At 35.0% G+C, this 13,047-nt stretch overlaps 1 protein-coding gene across 1 annotated transcript in view; it reads left to right on the plus strand.

The window, feature by feature from the left end:
- Positions 1-13,047, plus strand: part of FAAH2 (fatty acid amide hydrolase 2) — a 114,089-nt gene that overhangs the window by 73,987 nt on the left and 27,055 nt on the right. Inside the window, exons 5-7 of the mRNA XM_066250073.1 lie at positions 2,584-2,703; positions 6,573-6,708; positions 8,919-9,036. Coding sequence (XP_066106170.1) covers positions 2,584-2,703; positions 6,573-6,708; positions 8,919-9,036 — 374 coding nt within the window. The remainder of the gene's footprint in view (positions 1-2,583; positions 2,704-6,572; positions 6,709-8,918; positions 9,037-13,047) is intronic.

Raw genomic sequence — 13,047 nt, forward strand, 5'->3', positions numbered from 1 at the left:
GGAAAACACACCAATATCTCTATTGAATATAGATGCAAAAATTCTATACAAAATACTAGCACTTCAAATATAACAACACATTAAAAAATATTGCATCACAATCAAGTGTAATTCATTCCAGCAACACAAAAATGGTTCAACATACATAAATCGATCAATGTAATACACCACATTAACAAAACAAAAAGCAAAAATCACAATTTTATGAATAGATGCAGAAAAGGCATTCAATAAGATATAACATTCCTTTATTTTAAAAATACTCAATAAAATGTGTATAGCAGGAAAGTACTTCAACATAATAAAGGTCATATATGACAAACCATCAGCTAATATCATACTAAATGGTGAAAAAATGAAGGCTTTTCCTCTAAAATTAAGACGAGACAAAGGTGCCCAACATCTCCACTTTTATTCATATAGTTCTGGAAGTTTTAGCTAGAGCAGTCAGGCAAGAGAAAGAAATAAAAGGCATTTATATCAGGAAAGAAGAAGTCAAGGTATCACTTTTTGCAGATGGCATGATCCTATACATATATAGAAAACCTCAAAGACTCTATTCAAACACTATTAGAAACAGTAAACCAGTACAGTAAAGTTGCAGGATGCAAAATCAATATACAAAAGTTCACTGCTTTCCTATATAGCAACAATGAAGCATCAGAAAATGAACTCAACAAAACAATTCCTTTTATTATTGCAACTAAAAAAAAATAGCTAAGAATAATCTTAACAAAGGATGTGAAGGGCCTTTATATTGAAAACTACAAAGTATTATTGGAAGAAATTGAAAAACACACAATGAAATGGAAAAATTTCCATATTCATGGATTGGAAGACTCTACATTGTTAAGATGGCCATATTACCCAAAGCAATATAAGGCAATCCCCATCATAATTGTAATATTATTATTTTTAAATAGAACGAAAAATCACCAGATTGGTATAGAACCATAAAAACACCGAATAGTGAAAGCAATCTGAAATGAAAGAATGAAGCCAGGCATGTTACCCTACCTGACTTCCAATTATACTATAGAGCCACGGTAATCAAAACAGCATGGCATTGGCAGAAAAACAGGCATACTGACCAATAGAATAAGATTAAGAGCCCAGAAATAATGCCACAAGTATATGACCAAATAATCTTCATTTGACAAGGGAACCAAAAACACACAATGGAGAAAAGAAAGCCTCTTCAATAAATGGTGCTAGGAAAATTGGAAAGCCACATGTAAAAGAATGAAACTTGACTACAGTTTCACGACAAAAATTAATTCAAAATGAATCAAAGTCCTAAATATGAGATCTGAAACTATAAATTACATAGAAGAAAACATAGGTACTAAACTCATGGGCCTTGGCCATAGAGAACAATTTATGACTTTGACCCCAAAGGCAAAAGAAGGAAAGACAAAAATAAACAAATGGGACTATATCAAACTAAAAAGCTTCTTAACAGCAAAAGAAATTGACAAAAAAAAACCAATAGGCAGACAACAAATAGGAGAAGATATTTGAAATAACATGTCCGATAAGAGGTTAATATCCAAAATATATAAAGAACTCACAAAGTTCAGCAACAGACAAGCAAACAATCCAATTTTAAAAAATGGGGAGAGGACCTGAACAGACACTTCTCCCAAGAAGACATACAAATGGCCAACAGATATATGAAAAGATGCTCATCTTCACTAGCTTTTAGAGAAACGCAAATCAAAACTACAATGAGATACCACCTCACACCTGTTACATTGCCTTTTATCAACAAGACAGGTAATAACAAGTGTTGGAGAGGCCATGGAGAAAAAGAAACCCCCATTCACTGCTAGTGGGAATGCAAACTAGTACAACCATTATGGAAAAACGAATGGTGGTTCCTCAAAAAATTAAGAATAGAACTGCCATATGACCCAGCAATCCCTCTACTTGGAATCTACCCCCAAAATTCAAAAACATTAGTTCATAAAGAAACATGCACCCCCATGTTCATTGCAGCATTATTCACAGTGGCCAAGACATGGAAACAACCAGTGTCCTTAGATAGAGGATTTGATAAAGAAGAAGTGGTACATATATACAATAGAATAATACTACTCAGCCATAATAAATGATGTCATATTGCCATTTACAACAATATGGATGGACCTTGAGAACATTATACTGAGTGAAATAAGTAAATCAGAAAAAGCTAAGAACTGTATGATTTCACACATAGGTGAGATATAAAACTGAGACTCATGGACATAGATAAAACTGAAGTGGTGACCAGGAAGAGGGGGATATGGGGCAGGGGGTGGGGGAAGGTATTAAAGAGGGACAAATAGTATAAGGTGACGGAAAATAATTTGACTTTGGGGGATAGGTATACAACATAATCAACAGTTTAAATGGTATAAAAATGTTTACCTGAAAGCTACATGTTCTTATTGATTAATGTAACCCTGTTAAATTTAATTTTCTAAATAAAATTGAAAAAATTTTTTTGTTCATTTAGAAAAAAATGTGACATGTAAAAATATATTCCATGCAAATAGTAATCTAATTTGTTGATTATAAAGGAATGTTTTGCATTTCCCATAGGTGGTGAGGGCTGTACCCTTGCAGCTGCCTGCTCAGTGATGGGTGTGGGCTCTGATATTGGTGGCAGCATTCGAATGCCTGCATTCTTCAATGGCATATTTGGACACAAACCTTCCCCAGGTAATATTATATGGTGATAAGGGTATTTCTACTTTTAGCAATACAGAAATTTGGTCCCTACCAGAATAATCTTACCTATAAACATGATTTTATATATATAAATATATATATATTTAACAATATACTTAAATTAAAATAGCTACTTTTTATTGAGCACCAGCTCTGTGTCAGGCACTCTTAAGTTTCCTACCATACTAATTGTATTTAATCTCTAGAATAACACTTTCAGGAAGTAATTATGCCCATTTGGCAGATCACAAATCTAAAAGTCAAGTATTTTAAGTAAACCTGCATATAAGGGGTCCACATGGCTTTTCAAATTATTGTTCTTGTTTTTCATCTGATAGATACCCAGTAGTGAAATTGCTGGGACCTATGAAAGTTTAATTTTTTGTTTTTTGAGGAATTATCATACTATTTTCTGTAGTGGCTGCACTATTTTACAATATAGGCAGGAGTGCATGGGGCTCCCTTTCTTCCACCTCCTTGCCAATACTTGTTACTTGTTATTTGTTTTATTTTGGATAATAGCCAACCTGACAAGTGTGAGGTAATATTTCACTTTGGTTTTTATTTCCATTTCCCTTATGATTATTGATATTGAGGCTCTTTTAATGTATCTCATGGTCATCTGTATATCTTCTTTAGAATAATGTTTATCCAGATTCTCTGTTCATTTTTTAATTGGATTATTTTTTATGTTGAATTTTATGAGTTTGTTCTATATTTTGGATATTAACTCCTTATTTGCAAACTCCAAATTTGCAAATATTTCCTCCCATTAAATGGGTTGGCTTTTCATTTTGCTGATGTTTTCCTTCACTGAGAAAAAGCTTATAAATTTTATGTAATCTTGTATATTTTTGCTTTTATCATTCTTGCTTGAGGAGACATAGCAAAGAATGTATTACATAGGCCAGTGTCAAAGAGTTTATTGAATATGTTTTCTTCTTGAAATTTTATGGTTTCTGGTCTAATATTAATGTTTTAATTTTATTTTTGTATATGGAGTAAGTGGTCTAGTTTCATTTTTTTTCCAAGTAGCTGTCCAATTTTCTCAATACCATTTATTGAAAAGGTTCTCTTTTTCCATCATATTTTCTTCCCTCCTTTGTCATAGATTAATTTATTGACCATATAAGCCCAGGTTTATTCTGGTATCTATAAACTGTTTCACTGATCTATGTGTCTATTTTTGTGCTATTACCACATTGTTTTGACTACTATAATTTTGTAGTATAATTTGAGGTGTGGAAACATACTTCCAGTTTGGGGTTTTTTTTTCAAGATTTCTTTGGCTATTTGGAATCTTTTGGGGTTCCATATTAATTTAAGATTATTTTTCAAGTTCTTTGAAAAGGTCCATTGATATTTTAATAGGAACTGAATGAAATCTGTATATGACTTTTAATATATAGAAATTGTACTTTTAAAGTATAGAAATTTTAAGACTATTAATTCTTCCAATCTATGAACACATAATATCTTTCCATTTATTTCTGTCAGCTTTTTTTTTTATCAATATCTTATAATGTTTTGAGTACAGGTATTTTACCTTCTTAAATAAGTTTTTTGTTATTTATTTGATACAGTTATAAATGGATTTTTTCTTCATTCATCTTTCTCATAGTTCATATATTAATATACAGGGGTTGGCAAAAGTAGGGGTACAGTTGCATTGTAACATTCTTTTGAGTTACTAAAGCTATTATCATAATCGTAACCTGCATGTCCTTTTCCACACAAACAACTATAAACCTACTTTGCTAACCTCTGTATAAAAACACAACCAATTTTTGTATATTAGTTTTGTATCCTGTAATATTACTGAATTTATTTGTTCTAATAATTTTTGGTGGAGTATGTAGGGTGTTCTATAGTTAATATCATAATATCTACAAGTAGTGACAATTTTATTTATTCCTTTCCAATTTGGATGCCTTTTATTTCTTTTTCTTGTCAAATTACTATGGCTAGGACTTCATGTACTTAAAAGTTTTTAGCTGTCCTATTGATGATTTCTTGTTTAATGTCATTGTGATCAGAAAAGACACTTGGTGTCATTTCATCTTCTTCAATTTGCTAAAGATTATTTTGCATACTGTAATATGGTCTGTCCTGGAGAATGATCTGTGCAATTGAGAGGAAAGTGTATTCTTCTGTTGTTGAATGAAAAATGATATCAATGTCTATTGGGTTCATTAAGTGCAATGTATACTTCATGTTCATTATTTTCTTGTTGATTTCAGTCTGGGTGATCTATTCATTACTTGAAATGGGGTATTGATATTATTTTGCTGTAGTCAATTTCTCCCTTCATCTTAGTATTTCATTAATGTATTTGGATGAACCGATATGGGTTGTGTTTATATCCACAACTGTTATAGCTATGTGAAGAATTAACCACTTTATAATTATGTAATGACCTTCTTTATTTCTTGTTACTGTTTTTAGCTTAAGGTCTATTTTCTTTGATGCAAATACAGTACTTGCATACTTTCTTTTGGTTTCCACTTGCTTAGAATATCTTTTTTATCCCTTCATTTTGAAACTCTCTGTGTCTTTAAAGCAAAAGTGAGTCTCTTGTACACAGCATGTAGTTGGGTTTTGGTCTTGTGTTTTGTTTTTGTTTTTGTCTTATGTGTTTTTATTTTATTTTTTTACCCATCCAACCATTCTGTACCTTTTGATTGAAGAATTTAATTCACTTACATTTAGAATTTTATTGAAATGTTAAGACGTAGTACTGCCATCTTATTACATTTTAATTGTTTTCTGGTGGTTTTATATTATGATATTTTCTTTTTCCCTCTGCTTCTGCCTACCTTTGTAAATTGGTAACTTTCTGTGATGGTAGGCTCTATTTTCCCTTTCTTACCATTTGTGCATCTGCTTTACCTCTTTGCTTTGTGGTTACCATAAAGTTGCATAAGATATATCATAAATAAAATATTTCATTTTAAGCTAATAGCAACTTAACTTAGTCTACAAAGCTTACCCTTTTACTCTCCCCTTTATATTTTTTATGTCATTATTTAGCCCTTCTTATATTCTGTATTTGCATTATTGTAGAAGTTATATTACTTTGATACTCTTTTCTTTTGACTTCTATGTTATAGTTAAGTGGTTAACACACCTTACTATTTCAGATTTAGAGGTATCTACATTTCTACTTTGACTATATATTTATTTTTACTAGTGTGTTGCATGCTTTCATATGGTTTATATTACTGATGAGTGTTTCCTTAATTTCAGCTTGAAAATCTTCTTTTAGCATTTATTTCAAGTCAGGTATAGTTTTAAGAATTCCTTCAGCTCTTGTTTGTGTAGGGAAATTTTTTATTTCTCCTTAATATCTGAAAGATTACTTGGCTCGATTGAGCATTCTTGGCTGTCATTATTTTTCTTTTAACACTTTGAATATGTCATTCCTCTCTCTCTTGGCCTGTAGAATTTCTGCTGAAGAAATCTGCTGATAGCTTAATGTGGGATCCTTTGTAGAGTACAATTTTTTCCTGGCGGCTTTTGTTTTTCATTAAATTTATTCGGATGACATCAGTTAATAAGATAATATAGTATACAAGTATATTATACATCATCTGTATATTGTATTGGGTGCCCACCACCCAAAGTCAAATCTTCTTCTATTACCATATATTTAGACCCCTTACCCTTTACCTTTACCATTCCCTCTGGTAACCACCATACAGTTGTCTGTGTCTCTGTGTTTCAGTTTTACAACATGGATGAACCTGAAGAATACCATGTTAAGCAAAATAAGTCAGAAAAAGCTAAGAACCTTATGATTTCACTCATATGAGGGTTCGTGTCTTATTTTGGACAGCTAACCTGAGTATCTAACCTTTCAGGTGTGGTCTCTAATGACGGTCAGTTTCCTGTGGCCAGGGGAGCCCAGGAGGTGTTTCAATGCACTGGCCCAATGTGTCGCTATGCTGAAGACCTGGCCCCCATGCTGAGGGTCATGGCAGGACCTGGGATCAAAAAGTATGTTTGCTTCTTTATCTTATCTCCTTCCTGTCCAGACTTTCATTCTCTCTGTTCATTAGAGAAATAGAGGTAAATTTCCAGTATTCAACCAAAGAATTAGAGGGTTTTTTGTTGTTGGTGGTATTTGTTTGTTTGTGGGGTTTTTTTTTGAGAGAGAGAGGTGTTGTATGTGTGGATATCATGCTTCACAGACTGGGAAGATAGTTTGTAAAAATATTTTACTGTGTAAAAATATTACACAAAGCCCTGGCCGTTTGGCTCAGTGGTAGAGCGTCGGCCTGGCGTGCAGAAGTCCCGGGTTCGATTCCCGGCCAGGGCACACAGGAGAAGCACCCATCTGCTTCTCCACCCTTCCCCCTCTCCTTCCTTCCTCTCTCTTCCCCTCCCGCAGCTGAGGCTCCTTTGGAGCAAAGATGGCCCGGGCGCTGGGGATGGCTCCTTGGCCTCTGCCCCAGGTGCTAGAGTGGCTCTGGTCGCAACAGAGCGACACCCCGGAGGGGCAGAGCATCGCCCCCTGGTGGGCGTGCCGGGTGGATCCCGGTCGGGCGCATGCGGGAGTCTGTCTGACTGTCTCTCCAGTTTCCAGCTTCGGAAAAATATAAAAAAAAAAAAAAAAAAAAGATCTCATTAGAATTAGGGGACTACCTAATAAAACTTATATAAACAAGTTTCATTAAAAAAATATTTCACAAAGAAAGGCCTATTTGGGGATGCAAACAATTATTGCTGTTCATTTAGCAATTTGAATATATAGATGTATCTTATTTTATATTAAGCTTTTCTGGTACTTTTGCCATCTGTCACCACGTGTTTTCAATACTTACTGGGATGTTGATAATGTATAGAAATCTCTCTTTCCATTTATAGCTCCTTATCACATTCTCCGCAGCAGCAATTTCAGTGTTTCTATTTTTGGCAAAACTATGATTTCCTCATCTAGCTTTTGCATTCAGAAAATGATCCCACATTCTACCTCACCAAGAAAATGCAATCTGTGAAATTTTCTTTAGTTTTTTAGATCAAACTTTCTAGTTCCCCAGCCATGAATTTCTCATTTTTTATTTTAGAGTGTAGAAAATGTCTTTCTTTTTGCTTTAGTATATCAATACTTTGAACTGTGCTCTGGATCTCATGTTCTGGTGCTCTTTCAGCTCTTTGTTCTGTTACTTGTTTTACCTTCCTTGGTTTCAACTTTATTTATCTATATATACATATAATATATGTTTGTGTTTATACACATTATATATATATAAGTATATATATATATGTATGTATGTGTATATGTGTGTGTGTGTGTATATTCATTCCTATTTGTTGTCATTAAACCTGCCTAAACTACATACTGGTTTCTACCTTCCCACCACTAAAATTTTGTTGTCAAGTTCTCTGATCTTGTAACTGGTGACTTTATTGACTAGTCTTTCCTTCTTGAAACAATCTCTACCTTGGATTTTGTTATGCACACACTTCTGATATAGCTTCCATATATGTCCTTCCCTTTTATTTCTCTTGGTGGCTCATCATTAAAATATTGGTACTCTAAAGGGTCTTGGCTCTCTTCATTCTTCTCTCTTTGCTCGGCCTCCAGGATGACTCCATTTACACCTGCTACTGCAATTACCTTACATATATAGGGGATTCAGAAATCTGTATCTCCAGTTCTTTCTTTTCACCTTAACTTCAGTAGTGTGTATTAATTGACATACTGGGCATCCCAATGACCTAAAATTCAATATGTCTAAAACTGATTTCATTCTTCATTTAAGCCCCACAAAACTGATTTGATACTTCTGTTCTTCCCCATTCCAGTGGCCGCACCAAAATCAACCCAGTCACTAAAATGCCTGATTCTTCATCTCTATTACTCCTTCTGTCTAAGCAATCTCCATTGAATATTACCTCATACTTATTCTGTACATCATTAAATTTCTATCACCATGGTTACAATTCTGGTATAGGCTACAATAATTTCTTACCTGGACTACTACTAGAACCTTCTGACTTTTAATTCCATCTTCAATCTTGACTAATCCAAACTGTTCTCTCTTGTAGGCAGAGCAATATTCTTAAAAGAAAATCTGGATTATATTTCTGGCACAAAATTCTGAAAAAAAAATTCCATGAAGCAAAAACTCAATTGTTAGGATTAAACTAATGAGTATATATAAGTAATTTGTTCATACCAGTTTCTTTTTATTCTTCCACAGATTAAAACTAGATGAAAAGGTACATTTAAAGGACTTGAAATTTTACTGGATGGAACATGATGGTGGTTCATTTTTAATGTCCAAAGTGGACCAAGATCTCATTCTGGCACAGAAAAAGGTAATTATAAATATAATCTCTTTAATGGAATTCTTATTTAGGCCAATAGATGTCATTTTGACCCTTTTTACTTTACTATCTGCCAGATATTTCTGTGTCAGCATATAGAATTAAGGTGATCACAATAGCTGTACTAAGTCATTTTTGGTGCTATTTTTATAGTTATTTTTGATATTTTTTAATTATAAAATGAAAGATTTGAAAAATTATGTATAATAAAGCAAAGAAAGAAATTGCTCAGAGGTAACTGCTATTACTATTTTGTCATAGCTATCCAGTTTTCTTATGGTTATGTGTAGATGTAAATTTTATATAATTGAAATCATACTGCATATGTAACAATCATAATCTGCTTTTTATATTTTAAATACTTCTATAATCAAATTCAGAGAAGACGATTAAGAGAAAGAACCCTGTGAAATTTTAAAAATACTTAAAAAAACTACAGTAAATCAATATGTGACACCATTAAAAATAATACAGATTATTATTTGGAAAAGATGGAATTGTATATCTCTAATGTCAATAAAATTTATTTAAGAACTCTCACAGTAAGGTAAACAAGTGTCTTAATTAAAGTCATGTAATCCCTAAATCAGAATCATCCCGATATACCAGAAACAACTAATAGAAAATGATTTTACAATACCTATGAGTATGTTGAAACATATGTGTGAAACCTAAATAAAACAATTGTAAACTTGAAAACTATTAAAGATCACTGTAATATATGAAGACAGACATAGCAGTTCCTTCTCTCCTGGCATGAAAAGTTTCTGTTGAGAAATCCATGTATTGCCTTAATAAGAGTGCCCTTGTAACTAACTTCTCTCATTGCTTTTGCTGATTTTAAGGTTCTTTCTCTCTGATCTTTGACAATTTAATTTTAAGGTGTATGGTGTACCCCTATTTATATTCAACCTATTTGGGATCTTTTGGGATTCATGACTATGGATGTACAGGAACCTGGCTTTAACCAGGTTTGGGAATTTTTCTGCCATTATTGCTTTAAATATACTTTCTGTCCCTTTATATTTCTCCTCTCCTTATACAATTCCCATAATGTAAAATTTGTTTATTTTCACTGTGTCTCATAATTCCCATAGGCTTTTTTCACTCTTTTTTTATTTTTTTTTAATGCTTCTCTGGGTAATTTCTAATGTTCAGATCACTGATTCTTCTGCTTGGTGAAGTCTACCTTTTAAACTCTCTATTGAATTCCTCAGTTTGATTATTATATTTTTTATTTATTTGGATTTCTGAGTGTTTTGATGGTTGCTCTTTCTTTGTTGCACTTCCCATTTTGTTCATGCATCATTTTTCTAATTTTCTTTAGCTGTTTCTTTGTGTTTTCTTGTAGTTTACAAAACATCCTTAAGAGAATTATTCTGAATTTCTTGTCAGTTTATTTATCTCCACTTCTTTAGATCAGTTATTAAAGCATTATTTGTTTCCATTGGTGTTGTCATGTTTATTTGGCGTGTGTGTGTGTGTGTGTGTGTGTGTGTGTGAGAGAGAGAGAGAGAGAGAGAGAGAGAGAGATCTCCTTGCTTTCTTACATTGGTATATGTGCATATGAATAATCAGGCAAAGACAGATCTTTACCAGCCAGCTCAGTTTTGATTTCTGGGTATATCCTTCAGCAGGGTGAGGGTGCTGTTATGGTCTATTTTAGGTGGAATACTGTTCAGGCTCTGAGGGTAAGGATGCAGTTCTGCTTCTGGTTGAGAAAAGTTGGATAGGACTGCCGACTTTATTTCCTACATAAGCGAGGATTAGGTTTGGCTTTTGATTGCCTGAATTCCCTGTTTAGTCTTCGTAGATGGTCAAGAATGGATACTATATTCAGTTGTAGATGGAGCTATGAATTAGCTTCTCTGACTGGCTTACTTCATTTAGCATAATATTCTCCAAGTCCATCCATGCTGTTGCAGAAGGTAAGATTTATTTCTTTTTCCAGCCAAGTGTACTATTCTATTGTGTAAATGTACACAGCTTTTCTTTTCTACTCATCTACTGATGGGCACTTGGGCTGTTTCCAGATATTGGCTATTGTAAGTAATTCTGCAATGAACATAAAGGTGCATATATTCTTTAGAATTAGTGTTTCAGGTATCTACAGATACATTTCCAGAAGTGGAATCACTGAGTCAAAAAGCAGTTCCATTTTTTAATTTTTTTTTCTCATTTTTCTGAAGCTGGAAACAGGGAGAGACAGTCAGACAGACTCCCGCATGCGCCCGACCGGGATCCACCCGGCACGCCCACCAGGGGCGAAGCTCTGCCCACCAGGGGGTGATGCTCTGCCCATCCTGGGCGTCGCCATGTTGCGACCAGAGCCACTCCAGCACCTGAGGCAGAGGCCACAGAGCCATCCCCAGCGCCCGGGCCATCTTTGCTCCAATGGAGCCTTGGCTGCGGGAGGGGAAGAGAGAGACAGAGAGGAAAGTGCGGCGGAGGGGTGGAGAAGCAAATGGGCGCTTCTCCTGTGTGCCCTGGCCAGGAATCGAACCCGGGTCCATTTTTTAATTTTTGAGTAAACATCATACTGTTTTCCACAGTGGCTGCATCAGTCTGCATTCCCACCAGCAATGCTCAAGGGTTCCCTTTTCTCTGCGCCTTCTCCAGCCCTTGTTTGTTGACTTATTGATGATAGCCATTCTAACAGGTGTGAGGTGATATCTTATTGTGGTTTTAATTTATATCTCTCTGATGATTAGTGACATTAAGCATCTTTTCATATGTCCACTGGCGATCTGTATGTCCTCTTTGAAAAAGTGTCTGTTGAGATCATTTGCCCACTTTTTTTGATCATTTGTTTTCTTGATATTGAATTATATAAGTTCCTTATAAATTTTGAATATTAACCCTTTATCAGATGTATCATTAGTTAATATGTCCTCCCATTCAGTGGGCTGCCTTTTCATTTTGTTGATGGTACCTTTTGCATTACAGCAACGTAAGTCATGTGCTCGCTCTGTGTGTGTGTATGTGTGTGTGTGTGTGTGTCACTTTTGTTGATTGATTTTAGAAAGAGGAAAGGAAAGAGAGAGAAGTGTTCATTTGTTGTTCTACTTAGTTGTGCATACATTGGTTACTTCCCATATGTGCCCTGATCAGGGATCCAACCAACAACCTTGGCATATCAGGACAGTGCTCTAACTGACTGAGCTCAATGGCCAGGGTCTTCTTTTTCTCTATTTTTGAAACTAATTTGATATCCATATCTGAACAAAAGTGGCTCCTCACATTACACCAAGGGACTCAAGAGGCTTCTAACATGACTATGCATTCAAAACCAACAAATGGAACCTAAGTGTGGCCTGCAGATCCAAGGGAGTCAGCAAAGTTGCCACATTCCAGCTCTCAGGTATTGAGAATAAGAAACCTGGATAGTGCACAACCAGACAGATATCCTTGAGTGAGATTATTCATGGAATGCCTGAGGGATGATTGCAGTATGACATTGGAGAGGGATAGAGAGAAGTTAGAAAGAAGAGGAGCAGGAAGAAATTGCCAAGGCAGTTCTCCTCCCCTGGATGACACTGTAAATTGATGAGGCTTTTGGTAGCACCAACAGCAAACTCCCTGGTACACTGGAAAATGAACCACAGTTTACATTAAATGCATTTAAAAGACATACATAGAACATCACACCCAACAGTAGTGGAATACACATTCTTCTCAAGTGCACATGGAGCAGTCTCTGGGATATATCATATGATTAGACACAGAAAAGGTTTTAGCAAATTTAATAAGACTGAAATAATAACTATCTTTTTTTTTTTTTTTTTTTTTGTATTTTTCTGAAGTTGGAAACAGGGAGGCAGTCAGACAGACTCCCGCATGTGCCCGACCGGGATCCACCCGGCATGCCCACCAGGGGGCGATGCTCTGCCCATCTGGGGCGTTGCCCTGTTGCAACCAGAGCCATTCTAGCGCCTGAGGCAGAGGCCATGAAGCCATCCTCAGCGCCCGGGCCAACTTTGCTCCAATGGAGCCTTAGCTGTG

Source organism: Saccopteryx bilineata, chromosome X (assembly GCF_036850765.1).
Source record: "Saccopteryx bilineata isolate mSacBil1 chromosome X, mSacBil1_pri_phased_curated, whole genome shotgun sequence".
Lineage (NCBI taxonomy): Eukaryota > Metazoa > Chordata > Mammalia > Chiroptera > Emballonuridae > Saccopteryx > Saccopteryx bilineata.